Source organism: Mesoplodon bidens, assembly GCF_964165515.1.
Source record: "Mesoplodon bidens genome assembly, chromosome: 17".
Taxonomy (NCBI): domain Eukaryota; kingdom Metazoa; phylum Chordata; class Mammalia; order Artiodactyla; family Ziphiidae; genus Mesoplodon; species Mesoplodon bidens.
The window spans coordinates 68226261-68252064 of record NC_138174.1 but is presented as its reverse complement, the minus strand read 5'-3'; the positions used below and the strand labels follow the sequence as shown (position 1 = coordinate 68252064).

General features: G+C 38.3%; 1 protein-coding gene across 1 annotated transcript in view; it reads left to right on the top strand.

Moving 5' to 3' along the window:
• The window catches only part of NALCN (sodium leak channel, non-selective), a 261820-nt gene that overhangs the window by 22385 nt on the left and 213631 nt on the right, over positions 1 to 25804 (top strand). Inside the window, exons 4-7 of the mRNA XM_081214587.1 lie at positions 7543 to 7626; positions 9212 to 9351; positions 9440 to 9568; positions 16922 to 17076. Of these exons, the coding sequence (XP_081070713.1) occupies positions 7543 to 7626; positions 9212 to 9351; positions 9440 to 9568; positions 16922 to 17076 (508 nt within the window). The remainder of the gene's footprint in view (positions 1 to 7542; positions 7627 to 9211; positions 9352 to 9439; positions 9569 to 16921; positions 17077 to 25804) is intronic.

The following is a 25804-nucleotide window of genomic DNA, read 5'->3' as shown; positions in this document are numbered from 1 at the left end:
TTTATTTTTTGCTCTTGGCGTGGGGTCTTATCTTTTATTATGTATTCTTACTTACTGTTGTTCTTTTAAATGAAGGCTGTTGATTTCTGTATGTTAATATTATATCCTGCCACTTTACTAAATTTACTAAATTCATGTATTGTTTATAGTAGTTTTTCCATTCATTCGTTTGTTATTTCCATATCATCATATCGTATACAAATAAAGACAGGTTTGCCTTTTTCTTTCCAATTCTTATGCCTCTAATTGCTGCCACTTATTTAATTGGGCCAGCTAATAATACCTACAAAATTTTAAATAGTTTTAGAGACAGTGCACATCTCTGCTTAGCTCCTGGCTTTATTTAGAACACCTCTAATGTTTCCTAATTAAGTAATCTGAAGGATTTGTGTTTGAAGTATGCATATTTTATCAAGTTAAGGGAATAAACATTAATTCCAACTTTCGAGAGTTGTATTTTTTTTTTTTTTTTTTTTTTTTTTTTTTGCGGTATGTGGGCCTCTCATTGTTGTGGCCTCTCCCGCTGCGAAGCACAGGCTTCGGACGCGCAGGCCCAGCAGCCATGGCTCACGGGCCCAGCCGCTCCGCGGCATGTGGGATCCTCCCAGACCGGGGCACGAACCCGTGTCCCCTGCATCGGCAGGCGGACTCTCAACCACTGTGCCACCAGGGAAGCCCTCAAGAGTTGTATTTTGAATAGCTTTTACATTTTGTTGAATGATGATTTTTCTCCTTAGCTCTTGTAATAGCGTGGATTTCCTAATAATCGAACTATCCTTACATTCCCAGAAAAAACTTAGCTGGGTCCTGACACAATTTTGTTCTGTTTTAATCAGTTATTTCATTTTATTTGTTATTATTTTCCTTGTTTAAATTTTGTCTAATCTTTGTCAGGTTTTGATGTTAGATTTTCTCTGTGTATGTGTGTGTGTGCACTTATATTCTCTAAAATAATCTGAGTAATCTTGAAATTATTTTAACTTGGAAATTTGTTAGAAATCCCCTGTGAAACCATCTGATTCTAGTGCTTTTTTGGTAGGACTCCCTCTTTTTCTGTTTCTCCTAGGGAAATTGGTCTGTTTAGACTTGCTTGGTCTGTTGGGGGGTCTGTCTGATGAAGTAAATTTTCTTATGAAATTATCCACTATTTAGTTTGTTTAATTTACTAACAGTGTATGTTTATTATGCACTGATTTCCAGCTAAAATATCTGTACAGCTCTTTGCCAAACAATGTGAAAACTTATTAAGAAAAGTGTAACCTGATGCTTAAAATAGAACCCGATGCACACATATACTTTATTTGGTTTGGTAGACTTAAGTCCACGTCCCCGGAAAGGCTAATGGGCAGAGAGGGAAGAGGAGGTAGTGATACACGTAATGCTTATCAATTGTTAAGTATTTAGGTAAACATTGCCAGCACAAGATTTTGCCCCCAAGAACAGCAGAGCTGCATATGCACATCATACCTCCTTGCAGGATTCACAGACATCTTCAGTGTTTCCACTGGCACGTGTACAGATGTGCTATAGTGGTTTTCTAGTGACTTAGTGATTTGGGGGCGAGTATTTTAGCGAGTGTAAATAGCAAAGATTTGTGTAGTGAGAATTCAGATAGTGAGAGATAGACCTTCAGTATTTTGTGAAAATGCTGTAATAATGGTCTGAAACAGGTACAGGGGAAGGGGGCACAAAAAATAGTGAAAAAAATCTGCTTGAAGATGTCAGAGAAGTCTTGAAGAAAGAGCAATGTGAAGGGATGTCTTGAAGTGAGGAGGTGTAGTCTATGGCGGGGGTATTGGCAGAGGGAAGTAAAGGGTTTCACAGAGAGAGAAAAGCAGTGCTTTGAGACACACAGGCTTGGAACACCCTGGAGCCTTGGGGCACTCTGCGTAGTCAGAAGTAGCAGATGGAATGCTCAGGGAGCAGCTGGAAAGGACCCTGTGAAGGCAGCCCGGCTGCACCGTGGAGGGCCTTGCAGCTCTGCGAGGAGCTGAGGCTTCCTTCTGTGGTCAGTTAAGATGCGTGGGGCATATGAATCTGAGAGTGACACCCTCTGATTTGTATTTGAGAAGCTCACTGTGGAGGTCACACGCCCCACGCACGACAGGAGAGAGAAATTGGAGCACAAAGTCCTTCCGGCAGAAAACGTCCTTCAAAATTTTCATTAGAGGAATTTATGCGTTTAAAGGATTTCACATCTTTTATAACGTTCCCCAAACTTGACTACATCTGCCAATTAATTCCTACTGCCCAATAATTTGTTTCTAATTGCCTCCCCCACTAATTCTTGTTCCAAGAAGCATTCTAGCTCACCAAATCCCTACAGGCAAAAATAAAGCATTTGGGTGACACATGTTTGTGTTGCTGCAAAGCGTTCCATGTAGTGCAGACTGTGAATTCTTCAGACAATTCTCAGTTGTCTATTTTTCATCTGGCAATGGACCTGGCTAAAAGTAGCATGCATCCTCTGAGCACTGTTGAAGTAATAAATAATAATGCTAAGACACAGTGACAGATGGGCCCTGGGAACTCAGAACAATAAATCATGTGCTTATGAAACTACACCCGAGCATATTGTTTTGTAACTGCAAACTATATCCCTATAAATGTCTTCAGGTAAATGTGTTTGGTTTCTCTGCTTGTTAAATCCTTGCATGGCAATTTAAGTTCCTCTCTTATACTGTATAATTGATGGGTAGCCGCCAAGTGTTTATCTTTATAAAAATTGACGGACAGCCCTTGAATAACTCATCTCCTCAGGCACCAGCCTGCTGATTTCTGCCCATAACTCAAGTACTCTCTGCTCTCCCTTTCTTGTTGATGCAACCGACAAGTTAAAACCTTCCTTTCATATTGGAGGCATTAAAATTTCTCAGATACCACTGGGCCTTCGTGTGTGTTAGGTTCTGGTTACATGTTTTGGAAGCAGGGGAAAGGGACAATTTATTATTTACAAATATTGTAACTTGAACATTAATACAGTAGGATTTTAAAAGGATTTGGACATACTGACAAATCGAATCATAGCACCATTTAACCAGTTACAGTGAAGAGTCTTTGAAAATACAAATTGAAAAAGAGGCAACTTGATGAATATGTCAGACACAAAATGCAATATGAGATTATGTTACCGAACCAAACTTGCGTCTGCTCACCCTCCGCAATAAAGCCAATCAATCTACTGACACTGTGTGGTGCTGAAGGAAAGTGCAGTGTTTATTGCAAGACCAAGCAAGGGGAATGGGTGGCTAATGCTCAAGGACCCAAATTCCCTGAAGGCTTTCAGGGAAGGAGTTTTAAAGGCAAGGTGAGGGTGAGGGTCAAGTAGTGCATGATCAGCTCATGGAGCTGGTGGTGAGGTAACTGCCTTCTGGTTCCAACCAGTCTGGGGTCTAGGTGCTGGTGGTCAGCATGCAGTTAACTTCTTCCACCTGATGGAGGTTTTAGTATCGGCAAAACACCTCAAGGATATGGGCTCAGAATAGTATCTATAGGCCTTGAAGAGAAATTAAAAGTCTTTGACTTTGTTTTATGACTAAACTATTATTTTGCCTTGTTTTCCTTTGTTTCTGTATTTTCTCACTTCTGTGGTTAAACTCGCTCTTTGGAACTCTGGGAAGGCCTAGGAGGCTAGAGCTTTTCTACAAATAAGAGGTGGGGGACAGGGCAGGGTCCCACCTGGCTTCAATTATATTTCAAAGTGCCAGGCTTCAAAGTCCCTATTCTGTTTATTAAAAGGTGTTTTACACTTATGGAGCCTTGGTGATTATCAATAATGATTGATATGATATCAATTTCAATTCATATTCACAACTCAATCTACAATTTCATTAAAATGCAAAAATTATATAAACCTTGACTTGATTCCTATTTGCATGGCACATCATCTTGGCTGATTCAAACTACACTAATCCAAGAAATATCCAAACGTTACCTCATCATTTCAACTGTGATCTTTCACGATTATGAAGGAAAAGAGTCTTAACTCTAAGGTATTGCATTGAAAGGTACTCCATCTTTCTCTTTTTGCTGCAAAGAATCATTTCTTTAAAGGAACAATTTTAGTAGCTTCAGTGACTGGATAGATGCATGGATGCGTTCATGAAGCATATGCATTGACTTCTTACTGTCTGCATTGTAATCTACAGAGGCTCTAAGACATGGTTCCTGTGCTTATCTCATCAGTCATTTAATATCTGCTGTATGTCGTACATGGTGCTAGGTGGTGGGAGTGCCATCCAAAATAGTCTAGTAAGTTTCAAGATGCTACTAATCTTCAGAACAAACTCAAACATTTACAGTGGGGAATAGACCTTTTCTTAAATGCAACACCAGAGAACATGTTTAGAGAAGATTTAAGTAGGAAGTCCAAACTGCAGGGACTAAATATAAACTCATTAAACGACTGGATGGAGATTACAAAGGACTCTTCTGTAGGTTGCACAGTATGAACCTTATTTATTTACATGAGCTGAGTTGCTGGTGGTAGCATGATGTGTGAGCAAAAGTGCAGATCAGAGTAGGTTGTGGTCAGACCAAAGTCTGGAGGGAAAAGTTGGCACAGACTGTGGGGAATTTTTCAGGAAGATGGAACAGCATGAAGAACAATGGATGCTAAAGGGCAAAAGGTTAAAAGAAAAGATGGGAAAAATCTGGGTGTTATTGGCCTTTGTATCCCAGGTCACGACAACACAGCTTGTTAAAGGTTTTTATAAATAATGGACGACCCCTGGAAACAGGAACCAAAACATAAAGTATAAAACTTCTGCTCAGCAGATTATTTCACATATTATACCAGACAAGTAAAAAGAAGCCAGTTTTAGTTGACCATTACGTGCCATCTAGTATGTGGTGGTTTTTACTGGGGACAGCCAGATGCCACTGTGAATTTCTGGAACGTCTAAAGCAGAAAAACATTCCAAATAATGCAACTCAAATGACTTCATAATTCAGAAATAGTTTTCTACATTATACAGGTAGTTTTTGCTAAGCCAGTTTTCGTAATATGAGGTCATTTGAAATTCGAATGTGTTTTTATGCTTTTGTTTTTTGGGGGACCCTAAATGATTTAAAATAATCCTTTTATGTAGTTCAAACTATACTCCAGGTCAGCTTTGCAACATCAATTTCTTTAGCAGACAAATTTATGTAGTAAATAAAAAACAAAAATTCAGCCAACTCTGTTACTGATAACTTTACGTTGTGAACTTGTGAGGCCCAAATTTTTCAAATTTGACTTTATTTGCACCAACTGACAAAGTGATTTTTGTTAAAGCTAAAATTTTCAACTTTTAAAAAGTTTAATATTGAAAATCTATTTTAAAAAATATACCAACAAACACATGAAAGAATGCTCAACATCATTAATCATTAGAGAAATGCAAATCAAAACTACAATGAGATATCATCTCACACCAGTCAGAATGGCCATCATCAAAAAATCTAGAAACAATAAATGCTGGAGAGGGTGTGGAGAAAAGGGAACACTCTTGCACTGCTGGTGGGAATGTGAATTGGTACAGCCACTATGGAGAACAGTATGGAGGTTCCTTAAAAAACTACAAATAGAACTACCATATGACCCAGCAATCCCACTACTGGGCATATACCCTGAGAAAACCATAATTCAAAAAGAGTCATGTACCAAAATGTTCATAGCAGCCCTATTTACAATAGCCCGGAGATGGAAACAACCTAAGTGTCCATCATCGGATGAATGGATAAAGAAGATGTGGCACATATATACAATGGAATATTACACAGCCATAAAAAGAAACAAAATTGAGCTATTTGTAATGAGGTGGATAGACCTAGAGTCTGTCATACAGAGTGAAGTAAGTCAGAAAGAGAAAGGCAAATACCGTATGCTAACACATATATATGGAATTTAAGAAAAAAAAATGTCATGAAGAACCTAGGGGTAAAACAGGAATAAAGAGACAGACCTACTTGAGAATGGACTTGAGGATATGGGGAGGGGGAAGGGTAAGCTGTGACAAAGCGAAAGAGAGGCATGGACATATATACATTACCAAACATAAGGTAGATAGATAGTGGGAGGCAGCCACATAGCACAGGGAGATCAGCTCTGTGCTTTGTGACCACCTGGAGGGGTGGGATAGGGAGGGTGGGAGGGAGGGAGACGCAAGAGGGAAGGGATATGGGAACAGATGTATATGTATAACTGATTCACTTTGTTATAAAGCAGAAACTAATATAAATAAATAAAAATTAAAAAAAAAAACACAAAACAAAACACATGACCATTAGTCAAAAGCCACATGTATGGATATTCTGTGAAAATTATGTTTCTTCCGCCTTTGGCTCTTGCCATTCTGTTCCCCTCCCAGGGAAATACCACTATTTATCCTCACTTTTTATATTTTAAATAAACCTCAATATAATGAGAAGCTCTTACCCTGTATCTAATTGAACATAATTCGTTACTAAAGCAAATTATGAGCAGCAATAGAGGTTAATTGTGGTAATACTACATGCAACATTTTTTAATGCAAAATAGGAATAAAATAGTAATAGTGTTTGGGAAAAAATATTGTATAAGCTCATTCTATTTGGGTGCCTGTGTACCCAGTGATCTGTAATTATTCTCTTTCTTGCCTAATATTTACTTTTAATTGTTACTATTTTAAAATAGTACTCTGCTGAGCCCCATAAAATTTCAGTTTTCATTTTTGGAATTTTTTACATTTTTTAAGCAATCACAGTTATGCCTAGTTCTTCAAATAAAGATCAAGTGATATTTTTCTCTCACTTTTTGCTCAACATACAAGTAAAGAACACATTTGTTTAATAAAGGTCAATTTGAAAATATATACTTTAATTTTTCTGTGTAACACTTATCAACATAATATACTGTATATTTACATTTTTAAAAAGTTAAAATTTTTAAAAATTTTATAAAATAATGCATTCTAATGTCAGAGTAGACTCACAAGTAAAAAATGAAAGTAGTATGTCTTCCTTATCTTTCTTTTACATTTAAAATCCCAATTAAAGTTAAGTCGATATATGTTTATTTTTAAAATGAAGGCAAGTTTCTTCATCTTCACTTTTAATTCAGTTCAACATGAATTCCTGGTTAATTTTCCACTAATGATGGTTGTTCCCAGAGATTTAAAGTCCTTCACTGGCCACTGTGTGCTCAATGGTCAGTGAAGGACTAACCTGGGTTCTCATAGGAAGAGTAGGTTTTAGGACCTAAGCAGCCTATTAAGTAGGATGGCCCCTGGTTCCTTATGTGGTAGACTCTGTGTGGCTAAGAGAAAAAATAGTGATGTTTTACCTTTGCATGAATTTAAAATTTTACATGCAAAGTTCTGCAGTTACTTGTGTTTTATAAATTATTTTCCTCGTATATAATACCATTTAAAATGCTAAAAGTGTTCCTTTGGAAAGTCTGTTCAATTATGATACAAAAATTGTAGATAGCTTATACTGAATTAACACTTGATTATTCCCTCCACAGATGTTTTTTGAAATTATTCATTTTGTCTGATAACACCATGTGAAATTTATTTTTAGGGGGATAGTTCCTATGTGAAAGATCGCTGGTGTGTTTTTGATGGATTTATGGTCTTTTGCCTTTGGGTTTCATTGGTGTTACAGGTAATTAAACACTTTTAAATTACAAGGGGGTACTTTCCAAAATGGGCATTATTTTACGTTGAAAATCTAAATAGATGTGTTAAAGAGTATATATATATATTTCATCCTGCATATTAAATGTGTTCTTTTCCACTTAATAACTATTGTATGATTGACAAACATTTCCTAATTATCATCTTGCCTCTACTGGTAAATGGAATTCTTTTTCATCTTTTTCATAGTATTTTTAACCCTTTCGCCATTACTTTATGTTCTAGATACTCAAAAAGTTCCACCAAAGACCATGTGATTGTGTAATTTCCCAAAACATTATCTTTTAAATGTTTATTGGTTTTAAAAAGCCTAACATTTTAATCATTGTCAGTCATATTTTTGAATTATTTCTCAATCAGAAATAAAAATTAGTACCATATGAGATTATTTCTTATTAAGCAGATGTTAGAAATATATTCACTGAAATAAAGGAAGGAACATGGAGTGAGGTTTCTCTATTTGTAGAATAAAAATTTGAATTTAAAAATTAAAATTCCAGTCCTTTATGTGACTGAATTCTCACTAAAAATAGCTAAAATAATATAAATACATTGGGATAAATATTGGCTAACATATGCTGTATTGCTAATAGAAAACGCCTTACTATGAGAAATGAGGAGCATAGATTAAAAAGGCCTGAAGGACGGATTTTATTGAAAACCAGTAGAATTAATTCCCACGCATTCATTCAGGCTTGATTTTGCATTTAATTCAACTGAAGTTACTGTATTCTTCATTTTAAAAAAATCTGAATAAAATAAATTCGTAGTCCATCCTGCAAACTCATCATGGTGCTTATTGATAAGCTGTCCTTTTTTTTTTTTTTTTTTTTTTTTGCGGTACGTGGGCCTCTCACTGTTGTGACCTCTCCCGTTGAGGAGCACAGGCTCCGGACACGCAGGCTCAGCGGTCATGGGTCACAGGCCCAGCCGCTTCGCGACACGTGGGATCTTCCCGGACCGGGGCACGAACCTGTGTCCCCTGCATCAGCAGGCGGACTCTCAACCACTGCGCCACCAGGGAAGCCCTGTCCTTATTTTTATAAAGCTCACCTCTCCAATAATTAATTTCATCCTGCATTTTAAATGTGTTCTTTTCCATTTAATAACTATTGTATGATTGACAAACATTTCCTAATTATCATCTTGCCTCTACTGGTAAATGGAATTCTTTTTCATCTTTTTCATAGTATTTTTAACCCTTTCGCCATTACCTTGTGTTCTAGATACTCAAAAAGTTCCACCAAAGACCATTATGAGTGAGGAAGGCTTAGCATACTTATTCTGTATTCTACGTTGGCACTTATTTTTGTAATAAAAACTGTGCCTTGATGGATTATACAGGAAATGAACAAGATTAATAACACTTTCATTAGTTTATGTATTTGTTTCTCTTAAGAAAGCTATAGCTTCAAAATGTACTCCAAAGAAAGTTGATTTCAGTGGAAGATAATGCAGGGCACAGGATGAACCTCTGATGCTGTCTGTATAGTCCCGACTACAAGCATTGCTAAGCGAAAGTCTGAATTGTTTGTTCACCTCTGAATTTGCAGGTATTTGAAATCACTGATATAGTTGATCAGATGTCCCCTTGGGGCATGTTACGGATCCCACGGCCACTAATTATGATCCGGGCCTTCCGGATTTATTTCCGATTTGAACTCCCAAGGACCAGAATTACAAATATTTTGAAGTAAGCACTGCTTTTACGTAAGTTAAGGGGATAGGTTTATGATTTTGGGGGGTAAGTTTTACCTACTTTACCTATTTTTTTCCCCTAGGCGATCAGGAGAACAAATATGGAGTGTTTCCATTTTCCTCATTTTCTTTCTACTTCTTTATGGAATTTTAGGAGTTCAGATGTTTGGGACATTTACCTATCACTGTGTAGTAAATGACACGAAACCAGGGTAAGTTTATCTACCAACTGCATTTTTAAAAAAATAGATCTTTATTGGAGTATAATTGCTTCACAATACTGTGTTAGTTTCTGTTGTACACCAAAGTGAATCAGCCATATGCATGCATATGTCCCCATATCCATTCCCTCTTGAGCCTCCCTCCCACCCTCCCTATCCCACCCCTCTAGGTCATCACAAAGCACCGAGTTGATCTCCCTGTGCTGTGCTGCTGCTTCCCACTTTTATCTAGGTGATTCATAAGGACTTTTCTGCAGTTCTCATGAGAAAAACCTCTGTGTCTCAATTTTTTAAAAAGTATTTATGTGCCCTCTATGTTCTGTATTCTCTGCTTCAAAATTGTTTTGTGCAAATGTTTAAGACAAATACTCAAGACAAGCCAGACTGAAAAATGTAACCCTGTGGGAAAGTAGATTCAGCGAATTCAAAGTGTACATTTAGAAAGTTTCCTCAGCGTGGGAACATAATACCGTCAGGATATTTTCATATCTTATTTAAATAAGATGGGAATGGAAAATGGTATAACTACTTTGAAAAACAGTCGGGCAGTTTCTTAAAAATTAAACAGACATCTACCATATATCCCATTCATTTATTCCTGGGGCTTAACCAAGAGAAATGAAAACTTACGTCCATACAAAGACTTATACATAGACTTATGTATGCTTATACATACAAAGGCTTTATTTGTAATAGCCCACTTTGGTAACACCCCAAATTTCCATCAACAGGTAAATGGATTAACAAATTGTGGTATATCCATGTAATGACTACTATTTAGCAATAAAAAAAGTATGAGATATTGATATACATAACATCTTGAGTCTCAAGATAATTACATTGAGTAAATGAAGCTAGATGACAAAGAGTACATATTCTGTGATTCCATGTATATAAAATTCTAGAAAATGCAAGCTTGCCTATGATGATATAAAGGAAATCATTGGTTGCCTGGGAATAAGGGTTAGGGTAGGAGAAAGAGATGACCAAGGGGCACTAGGAAACCTTTGGGATTAGTCAGTATGTTCATTTTCTTGAGTGTGGTTCTGTGCATATGTCAGAATTTATCAAGCTGTTCTTTTTAAGTATGTCACCTTACTACAACTGATTCTCATCATATGGTAAGGCAGTTTTCCCCGCACTATTTATTGTGTGTCGTTACTCACAGAATTTAACTCTACGTTTCTCATTTACTAATTCCCTGTCTATATTTGGGTCTGTAACTATAATCTCTATTGTGCCTGACTGACCTGTTTGACGATCCCTTCACCAATATCACACTCTGGAGCTCGTTTAAATTATAATATGTCTGTATGCATGGGGGTCCCATTTCCCGCTCCCAGATTCACATGGGCTTAGGACCCTGTCTTCTGCTTCTTGTAGGCATTGAAACCCAAGCTCATGGCTACTGGGTACTTAGTCCCCATTGAGACCACCATTTAGTCAACTCATGTATCTCCCTTCCTCTAGTTTTTAGTTTCCTCTTACATGTGGCCATTTTGGAATGTATTTTTCTTTCTTATAAGCCCAGATATGCATTTTTAAATGTTAGTGTTTATCCAACAGATCTAGCTGTTTGTAGTGGAAGAAGCTAAATTTAATGTAGTCCATCTTGCTAGAATTAGCACTCTGGCACTCACTATAAAAAAATCAGCTATTTTTTCCCCTATTTTCCTCATTACACTGTGAGGCCCTTAAGGACACATTTGGGAAAGGGTCGATAAGATTCATTTCCCTGTGGTCAGTACCAAGTATCCTAGCACAGAGTAAGTACTTAGTAACTATTTATTGACGGCATGGTTAATAATGTGTTATATTTAGACAGATAATAACAACTTTATGACAAATTGATAAAGAAGAGGAAATAAAAAAAGAACAGAGGAAGAAAAGCAAGTTGGTAAAAGTGACAAAGGAGAAATTGTTAAAAAATAGAAAAGCAATGTTAAAAGCAGAGGAAAGCAGTGAATTAGTACAAACACAGGATAGGAAAGCTGAAGGAAGTGGTGAGTAAGGGAGTTGACTTGTGTGGGTGAGGGAAGAAATGCATGGAAGGAAACCTGTAGGTAGTTTTTTTTTTTTTTTTTTGAAATGTATGTGGGCTGTAGAATATGTCTAGATTGTTCCATGAATGAACACGAGGGTGGAAAAATATCGTGTGGGCAGAGACAATAGACGTAGAAGTGAAGAAAAGAGAAAGCTTCTGGGTAAGGAAGCAGCTGTGTTCTAACCGCAGTGAGTTTAGGAGGCTGGTTTAAAGTTCCCATTTTATTAAAAACCAAGTTGAAAGGCAAGAATTCTCAAACTTGTTAACCCAGCTAGGAGATCAGGCATCATGCTGCAAACTTAACTTTGACACAGAAAATATAATACAAATAGGGCAGACAGGTATGAGTATCATCTGAACTCATGGCCTTTGAATCATTCAGTTAAGTCCTCTTAGCCAGCTCCATGCTGTACTCTGTTCTCAAAAATGAGTGTCTGAAAAAAATGTTAAAAGACCTCTCATATTCTATTAGCTCCAGCTCATTACGTTATCCTAAAAACAAGGAGTGCACTGGGAAGAATTTCATACGTGTTGGCAGACTTTTCAGTTACTTGAGACATAGCAGTTATAGGGAGATGTCTGCATTTTCTCTTTCTTATATTTGTAAAATCTGCCCAATGGCTATGTACACACACATGGATTTTGCCTTCTCTTTATGTGATTCTTATTTTACTATTTGAGAAGAAAATACATAATTGGCCACATGGTTTTATGAGCAGTGTTACTGATGAAAACAATTTTCATAAGTTTGATGACTTATTTCAAGGACCAGTCATTTCCACCATTTTTAAAAATATTTTCAGTTCAGTGTTAACTGAGTTTTAAAGTCTTGCTCATTCGCAGAGAAACTGTCAATACAGTTTTACCATTAGTTCCAGCCCAGACATTAATTTGCTTTCTTTTTAGAGACTCAAACAGTGTCCAAAGTCAGAATGAAACATATAAAAATCCCAATTTAAAAGAAGTTCCCAACGTTTTTCTTTCCTTTTGTTGCTTCTTATCTAGGAATTTCTCATAAACATCCCTGAGTCGGATATTAAGCTTTGGCGTGATGGTTGTGTTTCCAGAGATAAGTGTTGCCAGTTGCTGTCATGACCTCATTTCTCTTCGTCATTGTCCTTTAACAATTGTTCCAACCTCTGCTTAATTTGCATGCACTGTAGCCTAATAACGGCAGAGATGCGCCTGTTCAGAAACCTGTATGTCCTAGGTTTCACGGCTGACCTCCAGAACTGATTATGTTAATCTGTGAAGCAAACAGGATAAATAAGGGAGGAATTCAATACATGGAATTTTGCTTTTGAATGGAGCTGATTTCTTATAAAGCAGATAGAGGGGCATCTCAGCTGTGTCCTCTGTAGCATTACTAGTAAAGCTTTAGCTTCTTCTCTGGTAATGAATTGTGACCTAAGGCAATTATGGAAGAAGTGATGGTATTTGACTAAGCAAGGCAGTTCATATCCTAAAGAGAGCTGAGGAGGGCAGTGGCCTGTGGCAGAAACAGGTGTTGCAAAATGCCAAACGTGCTGGCAGAAATCTCCCTGAAGCAAAAGAGGAACATGTAAAAAGGAGCTGGTAGGTGAAATAGAAAAGGTGAAGATTTACCTGACACCTGATTATCATTCCTGAGAAAGGAGAGAAATGTATTCATAGCTTAGTATCAAATAATGACATCTCATCCCCAAGACTGAGATAATTAGAAAAGCTTTAAGGTAAGGAAATGTAAATGTTAAGTTCATAAAAGTTTACTATGTGGAGAGAGGATTCAACCACGAGTCCAGGTGAATATTTGTAATGACTGGACCATCAGCTTTAAGACCCAGAGGTAGGGGACCACACGTCACAGGCACCCAGGACAATCCTGGTGTATCCCTGTTGCTGCAGAGTAATTACTAATAACTTCCTTTGTGATCTCAGGAGAGCCTCAGTAAGGACAATACATTTTATGGTTACCCCACCCAAAGGCAGTTTTTACGACTTGGTGGTATTTTATAAAATATCACTAAGACTTAGACCAGAGACAATATAAAGCTGGATTTTGGGCAGTTTTCTATTGCTGGTCCAAATAAAAATTTTTTAAGTTTTCCCTTTAGGGTACTTATAAAATAAATGGATGATTATCTTATAAATTCTGTTCACAACATAACGAGGTTTTTTTAAAATGGAGAGGTCAGAAGAATTAAAAGTAGAAACATGGGACTTAGAATATTAATTTTTAATTTCCATGGACTTATCAAGAGAGGATTTTGTAGAGTATGTAAAATCATAAGTGCCTCAAATTCATGCAAAGGTCTGTGAAGTCTTCTTGATTTATATTTAAACTTCTTTTGAAAGATGAAAAAAGACTACTCTATTTAACTTACAGGGTTCAGGCTGAGATATCTGCCAAGTGGGAGATATAAGAACAAGTTTGGATATTGTAAACATTTTCTTTAATATTTAAGAAATGAAAGTACTCTGATGATATATGTAGATTTCTAAATAAATTAATAGCAATGATTGTGGAGCACCTATTATGTTTCAGATATTTTGCTTGTAACTACTTTTTAGAACAATCTGAAAGGATTATTTCCCCCATTTTGCAGATGGAGACACAGCCTCAAAGAGGTTAAATAATGTGTCCACCTGGTAAACGAGAGAGCTGGGATTCGAACTCCCAGCCCATGCTTGTGCCGCCATTTAACCAACCTCTGCGATATTATAATCCCACATTCATAAACCTATTTCACATACAGATCCACATCCGTATACATAAAGTCTTCATAATATATGTCGTAGAGAAAATTAAAACCATATTACACCTGGTTTCTATCTCTATGTTGATGTTATATTCCAGGAGGTTCAGTCTCATCTGAATCTGTAAAATAGTGATATGCAATATGTTTGTATTACTGCATATATATCTCTTTTAAATTTGTTGTGCACATGCATCTCAAAGATGCAGACCATCATCTAGGGGTTCAATCTAGGGAACGTACAAACTTCAAACTATAAATTACAATAGGTCACACCTAGCACTTATTGTCTACCAAGTGCCTGTTTTAAGTATTGTACAGATGTAACATTTTCCCCACAGCTCCTTGAAGGAAGTATTGTCCCACCATCACAGAGATGAGGAAACTGAGGCACAAATTGGCAAAGTCACACATGTAGTAAGGGCTGAGCCGGAATTCACACCCAACAGACTGGCGCCAGAGTCCAGCTATCCAAATAACTGAAAGACGATGTTTTTTGAAACTTTTTTGTGTAGACAGAGTGTTTTTGTCAGATATTTGCTGCTATTGTCTTTTTAAAGTATTGGAAGTAAAAAAAAAAATTACTGATTTTGATGGGCTAGTACACTTTTCCTTCCAGCATTTCACCTTACCTTCCTCACTTACGAATTAAGAACTAGGTCATCTATAAAGTTTCTTTCAGCTGCACAATTCTGTGAACAAAATGTTTTCAGGATCACGTACCAAAATTCCTTCTATTCTTTTGAGAATCCTTTATTGTTGTGTTTTCACATGCCAGGATTTATGTCACATTTTATTATTGTAATGACTAATAATCATTTATAGTAAGCATTTATTGAGTACTTGAAACACGCTAGGTGCTGTGATGAATGCATTACTTGGTTTATTTTACTTAAAGCTCACACAAGCTTCTCTCCCTGTTTCACAGATGAGGAAACCGAGCTTAGAAACATTTAAAATTATTCAAGTCACACAGCCAGTCAATGGCAGAGCTTGGAACCAACCCAGAAAGCCTTCCTCTGAAACTCTGAAGCCCAGTCCCCTTACCGCTTTGTCCTGATGTGTGGGTACAAACTCAGAAACATAGAGACAGGCTAGGCTTAAGCGAAGATGCATCATTGGGCCTACATATAAGAATGTAAAAGGAGGGGAAATATGTGATGTGTGTGCCTATAATCATATCTTTCTGACACAACCAAGTGGTGATTTCCACAGCAGAGCCTTTCCTTTTGCATGTGGGGTCCAAAGGACCAGCTTAAAATATGACAATTATTTAAACATTCCCTGAGATATATCGACAAATTAGCTCGCGTGCTGCTAAGAAAGAGCAGAATCCTGAAGGGGTAAACATAGAGGTTTGTTTTGACTGAGATGGAACTGGGCAGTGTATTACCAGGGATTGTGTGCATGTGTGTGCGTAGGACTGTGTACAATTGTGTATATCTCTGTAGGAGATTGTGTGTGTGTGCACATGAGCATGGCGGCCTCAAGCAGCTAAGGGAGCGTGGAGAGTTAGGCATCATACTCTAGAGAAAACATGCTCTGTAAGGGGAAGGAAGTGGCCAATTGAATATAAGAAGATATTAAAAGAAGAAATGTGACCCAACACATCTGCCTCAATTTGGCCTTAAGCAGAGGAGACTGAGACAGTCCTAAGGTTGATCCCCATTTAGGAAATGCCTGGAAACATTGATGTCGTGGGAAATGACTATAATAAAGTCATGGGTTTGTAAGGTTTGTGAAATCATCTAGCTTAAACTTTGGCCCCTACACAAGCTATGTCAGTCGTCTCAGGTAGCAGCTATTTGGGCCCCATTTTAAGGTCCCAGAATGAGATTCCACAATCACCTTTCCAGTGGTTACCTGTATTCACTACCAAGAAAGCCATTACATGTCTAAATCCTTCCACATCAACTTAATGTCCAGTGTGTCCTCCAGAAAGATGAAAAGTAATTACATCACCAACTACCTAAAAAATAAATAAAAACCTGTAATACTCCTGGAGCTATCACTAAATCAGCCCATAATCTCTCTCTTTCCAATGTGATATCTTTAATTCCTTCAGTCTCACTTTAGTTATCTGGTTTTCTTTCTAAACTGAACATCTGACAACCCAGAAGAAAGCCAAGTATCATTTATGAGACTTACAGTACTTTTGTACCATATGGAAAATGACTATCATCATTTACTGTTGCTTAGAAGTGGAGAAGGAACATTTGTGCCCATAGTAGGAGAAGGATTTGTGAATAACAAGGAATCCCCAGACAAGTTAACATTCCTTGCAAATCTACAGAAAAATTCCTTCCTTCGCTTTTTCTGAGTCTTGGTCTTCAGTGACAAAAACCGTCATGGCAATAACCTTCTTATAAAGAGCTTCTGTGTGGATGAATCAGGGATCGTTTGAGAATGTTCATGGCATTAATGTTATGAATACCATTCATGAATCAGGAATCTTAAATCTGTGCCCATATACAGCAGTTATTAATGAAGAATGATTACATTATGCATTTTAATCAACACTTACACTTGTTGAAATTGTCTAATCCTTTTCTGTGTTGTTTGCAGAAATGTAACCTGGAATAGTTTAGCTATCCCAGATACACACTGCTCACCAGAGCTGGAAGAAGGCTACCAGTGCCCCCCAGGATTTAAATGCATGGACCTCGAAGATCTGGGACTTAGCAGGCAAGAGCTGGGCTACAATGGCTTTAATGAGATAGGTCTGTCTCACTGATAAAACACCTTTTCAGTTTCTATTTTACAATGTTTATGAAATGGAGAAAATAGTTGTATAGTTGATATTTTATGTTCAGACTGGCTGTAGTTTTTAAGAAACACAACTGTAAGTTTTAATATATTCTCCCTTATAGTCTATAACCTACAGTCTGTGTCTATGTATATTCAGCAACGTTTGTATAGACTTAAATATGTCTCAATTCTTAATTATAGCATTTAAAACTATTTGTCTGTTGAGTAAGGGTCAGGGTTGTGGACTCAAAGAACCCCTTGAGTAAACAAGACTTGGTTTCCTTCCACATTTAACTAGTAGGCAAGGTAAGTCTTAAGTAACTGGAATACTAGACATTGAGGAGTGCATGAGAGCCGAAAAGTCATCCTGGGACAGGATACAGCTAATGAGATACTTAATGAATGTGCATCAACTATATAACAGAGGTATGGGAAATGCTTGTATGTGAATATAATGTGCCAAACGTGTACATTGATTCATGGCTTGTCCTTCTAAGTCCTGAAACGTGCCGTCACGCACAGTAGAGAAAGAACTTGGCATCTGCCATTTAGTTGGTATCACTGCATTTGTTACAATTCCATGCAAGTTGTACATCTTTCACGATTGAAGCAAAAAACCATGGGATTCTAAACAATTATTTTATGCTCTGAGAATCTGTCTCAGTCAGCTCAGGCAGCCATGACAAAATATCGTAGACTGGGTGGCATAAACAACAGAAATGTACCTCTTCCCAGTCTGAAGGCTGGAAGTCTGAGATCAGGATGCACCATGGTTAGGTCTGGTTGCCCCTCTCCCTGGCTTGCAGATGGCTGTCTTCTCTCTGTGTGCTCATGGGATGGGGTGGGGGGAAGAGAGAGAGAGAGAGTGGGGAGAGAGGGAGAGAAAGCTCTCTGGTCTCTTCTTATAAGGACACTAATCCCATCATGAGAACCCCACGCCTCACAGCCTGGTCTAAACCAAATCAACTTTTAAAGGCCCCACCTCCTAATACCATCACATTGGGGGGTTAGAGCTTCAATATATGAATGGCAGGGGCTGAGGGAGTGGACGTAAACATTCAATCTATAGCAGAATTGTTGGAGTCATTTGAAAAAATTTAATTTTTTCTTAAAGTTTTAAGGCTCAGGTACATTTAAGAGAGTTCTAGACACTCTTACCCAGGTCCTAAGAGGAAAGTCTTTCCGTGTGTGACAGGATGGTGGTGGTGCTCTTTTGGAAGCCAAATCTACTTATTTTTAATCTGTCTTTTGGTGTGGTTTCACTTTTTAATGGGCCATCTGTACAATGGGGATCTCATAGCCAGGAAAGAGTGCATCACTCCTGTCTACCCAGGAGGGAAACTGGTTCAAACCCAGCCCATCCACCTTCACACATCAGACAGAGCAGCTGATAAATCCTATTCCCACCCTGGCCTTCAGTCGTAGCAGCTCCTGGATAGTGGTATGCAGGATGGCATAATGAACTCTGGGATAAGTGTTTGAATTTCAGAAGGAACATGTGAAGATCTTGCACTGAGTGAGGAATATGTTCTAGATATATGAACCAAACCACAAGCCTTTGGACTGAATATAATACTGAAATTGGGCTGAAAGAAACATAAATAGTTGGTATTTTTAAAGAGTGCATTTTGCAAATAAATCCCTAAATTTTATTCTTATATTTTAGTATGCCCTCATAGTAAATTTCCAGCATTGCATTGATAGTTAGATGGGCATTCTTCTTTTGGCCAATGATACAGTTTTCTGGTTCATAAAAATTTAGAAGCCAACAGATGTAAAGCATTTTAATTTACTGTCCCTCTTATACTTCCCTGGCTTTGGAACCAATCTTACATCCTTCCCCCGTCTCAAAAGTGCAAAGACTTTTACAGATTATGCCAGTGACTTGCAGGCATGAGCAGGAAATCACAGATTTGGTGTGGGAGATGAGATACTTTATAGATTTAGTAACCTGCTCAGAGCAAGCTCCAAGCTGGGGCAGGACTGGAATGCATGGCTGGTTAGAGCCTGTTGCTCTTTCTTTTAGGGGCTGAGTGTGCCCATGTCTTGTATGGAGAGTGGCCAGCATTCAGGAGTTAGGCTGTCCTTGCACTGGAAACCTCCAAGCCTTTAAAATCATGTTGCTAAATCAAATCGCCCCCTGACCATTTTAAATGCAGCAGTTGTGCCTAACCTCCAACTGCTGCATTACATTAAAGTGGATTTATCTTTTTTCACTGTGACCTACAGTAGCTTCAACTAATGTAGGGGACAATACCTCTTTGAGCAAGGAAGTCTCCTTCTAAAGCATGTGGGCTTAAGAAGCCCAGTTGTAGGAGGGAATTGCCCTGGAGGGTGGTAAGCTCCCACAAAGGCAGTAATCTTACTGTAGCTCTACTGTTTATTTGCACATTGATCTCCCAAGGATTTAAGCTCCTGGAAAACAGGAAGCACATCTTTTTATCTTCATGTCTCCAGGGTCTGGAGCACTGCCTGCTTCGTAGGAAACCCTTTATAAATATTTACTAATGGACCAAAGTATGTGCCCTTTTGAATTCGTAGGTGACACGTCATATTTGTATTAGGATGTAGAGCCATAATAGAGAATTAAGTTGTTTTCTCGTTATTCTTTTCCCTGATTTCGTCTGCTTTTGTTGGCAGTGTTCATTCTTCCTCATGACTTCCCTTTCTGTACAAGCTTAATGTGGTCTATTTGCTTCTTTTTCTCAAATGATGATTGAATTCAGCATCATTGTAGCACTAATGGTTAGATAATGAAAATGTTGGCTTTGAACTATAATCAAAAAATGTTAACATGGTCACTAGAGTTTAGATTGAAATTGGTAACTATTTCCTGATATTATGTATCTATGTAGATACACAAAACTAGTGTTTTAGATTATTTTGAAAGTTCTCATGGAAACAAAAGATAATGTTTCACCAAAATGAGGAAATTAATTTTATTAGGCACATGTGATCATCTCTTTCTGCATGCAGCTAAATTTAGAACATAATTAGGTACCTAATTGTGTATTTAAATTTAGCCAGTGTACTCTATATATAAATAATCATGATTAATTTAAAAGGAGCATGTTTCCTTTTCTTACTAGTCCAAATTATCATGCAATACTTTGAATTTCAAGCATTTATAAAATTTTATTTATAAGTAGCTTCATGTCTCATTAAAATTTAATATTGATGATGTTGAAAAACTCAAATTTTAAAACTATATTAAGAGCCACAGTCATTAGGTAGAAAAAACTACAAAGAGCCCCTACTGTAAGATTGCAGAGTAAAGAGACCTTTTCGTCTCTAAAATCATCCAAACATCAAGGATACTGAGAAACAAATGCAGTTTCCATATTTAAGGACTCTGAAAAGCTTATAACTATAAACCACAATATCAGAGGGTCAGGTGTCTAACAGAAAACTTCCTGAAAAGGCTCTGGCTACTGAGGACCTCAGAGCCAAAAGAAGACTGACATTCTAAAACAACCAGTGTTCATTGTCCATTCGGTTTAAAAATTCAACAATAAAAATTAAATTATAGGGGCTTCCCTGGTGGCACAGTGGTTGAGAGTCTGCCTGCGGATGCAGGGGACCCACGTTCGTGCCCCAGTCCGGGAGGATCCCACATGCCGCGGAGCAGCTGGGCCCGTGAGCCATGACCGCTGAGCCTGCGCATCCGGAGCCTGTGCTCCGCAATGGGAGAGGACACAACAGTGAGAGGCCCGTGTACCGCAAAAAAAAAAATAAATAAAAAATAAAAAAATAAATTACAGAAAATAAAGATAAAATCAAATAAAATGACCAGTGTTCTCAGAGAAGCAGAATAGTCCTCTCTTCGAGTCAGGGCATCACTGTGTAGCTGAAAGTAGGAGTTTTCTGGAATTCCATGTGGCATCACAGAGGAGAGGCCCTTATGCTGCAGGCAGCTGGGAGAGAGAGAGCTATGAGCACCCCGAGACGGCTGATCAGCATAGACTAGGATGAGGGAAAGACTCCAGCTTTGCAAATCTGGCTCTACCTTAAACGATGACCTGAGAGCCTTTTAAAACTCACTGATTCTCAAGGATCATTCTCAGGCCAATTACATCGAAACCTTACAGTGACTGGAGGCACAGAAGGCTCTAGAAAGTCCTCCGGGTGATTCTAGCACGCATGCAGAGTGTGAACCACTGAAGCAACACCGATACACACCCAACTTGTGAAAATCTCCACTTCTACCCCACAGCATAACTTCACCCTTCCCTACATGAAACAGGACAAATATCTGGTGCTGTCAAGATCACTGTCAAAGGTGAAGGATAATAAAAAAGAATCAGGACCACTTCTATAAAAATGTGCCTTTCAGTATACTTAAAACTGAAAAAAAATACTCAAGATATATATAACTCAAAAGAATTGCAGAAAAAGAAGACTTAAATATATACATTAAAAGGGTACAAATTGACTCAGTAAATTGACAGAGAACAGTCAACGCTTAGGCCTATCTTAGTAAAGATGCTAGAATTCAAAGCTAAAGAAAGCATCCATTGGGTATCCAGGAAAAAAAAAAAAAAAGATCAAGTCAGTTCTAAGGCGGACCATCAGAGGGGCCTGAAACTTCATGTCCATATTCAGCTCTCAGATGTAATGTCACAATGCTTACAGGGTCCTTAGGGAAAGAATGTGTCAAACCCTTTTTGATTATTTTTGAAGAGGCAAGAATTCTGAGACTTCATTTTACATGAAGTCTTCTTGAAGCCATTCAGCCAATCAAGAATAACTGGTCATGGGCCTGGTCTCTAGTATGTATTCACTGTAAGAGCAAAGCTAATACAGCTGTAGGATTTACAGACTATAGTGTAAATATTACAAACTGTGACTGTGTGGAACAGAGGACAAGATCAACAGGGGAGGTAGGGTGATGATGTGGATGTTTATACTTAGCAGGAAAAAACAAGTATCATTTTATACAATATATGAATCCAGCAATGGAGGCATAAGGATACTTGCCATGAAAATGCATTACAAAGTCAAAAACGACTTTAGAAAAAATTCAAACTTAAAATAATGGCCTTAGGGTTTGGATCATAGCTGTACTGTATACTAGCGTGGTGACCTTGGGAAAGTAATGAACCTCTCTTGCCTCGATTTCCTCATCTGTGAAATGGGTGAGTGATAGACCTACCTTACAGGGTTGTCAGAAGCAACTGAGAAACTACACATAGAATAGTGTCTGGCACAGCACAGACACACGATGAGCTAGAAATTAGAGATACGGTGGCAAAATAGGAATACATCACTGTTATTTGAGAATAAGTGACCACTTTAACAAAGAAGGGCAGGATATAGATGCTTTCAGATTAGCACCTCGATGTCTGATATTATTTCCTTTTCTTTGAACCAGTTTGTCCCTCAGGTTGTTCAGGATCTTACGGCAAAGGAGAAGAGTGGAGGGGATGGGAACAAGGTGTTCTTAACTTTGCATTATTCTCCCATTAACTAATATCTCAAATTTTACTTCATTCTAATCAGTGTATAGAGGGCCAATATTTGGTGTTGTTTAGTCTTTTTTAAAAATTTATTTTATTGAAGTGTAGTTGATTTACAATGTTGTGGTAATTTCTGCTGTATAGCAAAATGACTCAGTTATACATATATATACATTCTTTTTCAGGTTCTTTTCCATATGGTTTATCACCATTATGGATATAGTTCCCTGTCCTCTACAGTAGGCCCTTGTTGTTTATCCATTCTATATATACTAGTTTGCATCTGCTAATCCCATACTCCCAACCCACCCCTCCCACTTGGCAGCCACAAGTCTGTTCTCTCTGTCTGTGAATCTGTTTCTGTGTTGTGGATAAGTTCATTTGTGTCATATTTTAGATTCCACATATAAGTGATATCATATGGTATTTGTCTTTCTGACTTACTTCATTTAGTATGATAGTCTCTAGGTCCATCCATGTTGCTGCAAATGGCATTATTTCATTCTTTTTTATGGCTGAGTAATATTCCATTGTATATATGTATCACATCTTCTTTATCCATTCATCTATTGATGGACATTTAGGTTGCTTCCATGTCCTGGCTATTGTGACTAGTGCTGCTATGAACATCGGGGTGCATGTATCTTTTTGAATTAGAGTTTTGTCCAGATATATGCCCTGGAGTGGGATTGCTGGATCATATGGCAACTCTATTTTTAGTTTTTTGAGGAACCGTATGTGTTTTCCATAGTGGCTGCACCACTTTACATTCTGGTGGTGTTTAGTCTTTGTTAATCAATTATTCCTCTCTTGCAACTCTGGAAACTATCCTCAGTCCGGTGTTTTACCTGTCTCTTTAGAATCTTATCCCTATTTAGCCTGCACCATGGAATTTTTACAGTTTCATTAAGGCTCGGATATGTAATTTTATTTATCCCTATGCATTTGAACTTGTGGGCCCCGGATTCCAGCCACACGTGTCTTTAGCAGCCTTTCAACAGATGCTCCTTCCACGGCCCTTGGCAGGGCACCTGGCAGGGCACTGAGTAGAAGCCACGGCAGCGCCGCTTCCTGGGCCGCTTCCAGCGCTCAGTGGCTTGTCTCCTGTCCTCCCCTAAATCCCTGGGTCAAAGGGTGACTGAGATGCTGGCTGCTTCTCTGTCCCTCTCTTCCATTTACAGACCTCTGCATCATCGTTTCAGTGGAACCTTTCCTGTGGCTCATTCTTCAGGACCTCAACGCACACATCCTCTCTAAGACGTTAGCCTGTGCACCTGAGACACCCCGCACCCCCATGGTCCAGGCCTACTGAGGAATAGACGTTCTTGAAAGGACATATTTGAAGATCCCAGAATCTGTTTAGCAGACACTCAGATTCTGTGATTGAAGCGAGTGTGCGTGGATGTAGGTAGTAAGCAGGCAGTGTAAAGGTCTGTGGAGAGAGGACACCCAAAAAACCCATGCTGTAGAGGTGAAACCAAACAAATCGTATCCACTTAGTCTATTTAGAAAATGTGTCTACTTCCGCTTCCTGAGTATTTACCCCCCTTTCAGCCTGTCTCTTCCTCTGTTTTACCACACGCTCATCAACATGCAGGACGTACAACCCGAGACATTGCAATTTTCTGTGACAGCATAAACGTGAAATTAGAGGAGCTTTGAGCTGGAAAAGATGAGGCAGTCCCGTGGCTCACTGACACAGTTTTCCAGGTGGAGAAACTGAGCATCAGAGCCATACTGGTCAGAACTCCAGAGAACTCCACACCAGTCAGGGCTAAACTCCCTCCTCAGGATTCGCAGACTCACCCTATAACTTACTGTCTCAGACCTTTTTACATTTCAGATCAGTGTTTAATTCAGAAGGAAGCTCAAAAAATACCTTGCAAAGCTTAGCTGTGTTCTTAATTTTGTAGTAGGAGGTTAGCGTCACTTACCTTTGGTAAAATGCTGGTGGAGAGGACAACTATGCAAACAGATGTGATGTACCAGTTAGAACAAAAAGCAACAACAAAATCCATCACGTGTGGGAAGGAAATCACAGCGCAAGAAACTGGCAATTTTCTGGTCACGGTATTTCAAAAGAGGGTAAGAAATTGGGTACAGAAGATGAATACAAAGCTATTCAGGTGGTGCTTTTTAACTCTCCATTCATTGTACAGTCAGGTAAAAAACAAAACATGTCTCCTTTTGATAGAACAATCCAATGAATGTCATTTAATGATAAAATTCACCCTGGGAGGTCACTTAGGAAATAAATAGCTATCAGGCATTTTTTCGTTGTTTGCCTTCAGAATCATAAGAACAAAAGAGAAAAGCTCAATTTTTAAAATGTCAGAATGAACTAAACCTGATTGAAACAGTTTATATCAGATAAAGGAAGCCCATAAGTAAGATCAACCTATAAACAGGGCATTTGGAAGATAGCTAATCAAAAAGACCTTTAAATTATACATGCTTTTAATGCTACATGGACCATATATAGTGGACTATTTTCCTTATTCTAGCTAAACAGTAATCAAAGATAAAGCCAGGAAATAACAAACACCATGTTCTTATGGTGACTAATTGTCCAGCAGACAGTCTTTATTATTATAATTACTGTCATTACTTATGACAACTACTGCTATCATTTATCGATTGTTTATTATGTATCTGGTATCAGGCAAAAGGTTTTCCATCCCTTGCGTTTTTAAATTCTCAAAATAAATCCATAAGGTATCATTATTCCCAATTGGTAAGTGACGAGAAAGAGATGAGAAAGAATTGATTCGCCCACAGTCACACACAGGCCACAGTTGGGAGCCAAGGCCTACGGCCCCATGTGCCAAGGTCAAAGCCTGTGTTTTCTGTCTGCAAACTCTGCCTTATCTGTGAGGTCAGCCAAGAGTGACCGCCCTTCCCTGTGGCTTGTCAGGATGGCTGGTCCATTGTAGAGTCTCATGATGGTGGAAGAGGAGACATGTTCTCCAATGTAATAATCCACCAGACATCCTGCCTTCTCATCCTGAAGTCTTGAGGACACAGGGGTGAGTGTGAAGAAGGATCATGTCCACTGCAGACCGAGGGCCACTCGGGGCTGGTCTCTGCCTTTGAATCTAGCCCCTTGCAAGGGAGTTGGTGTGTGATCTGTGTTCATTATGTGGACCAATTTCAACGTAAAAAGAATATACCCAGAGATTACCATACTAAGTGAAGTAAGTCAGAAGAGAAAGACAAATACCATATGTGGAATCTAAAAAAAAAA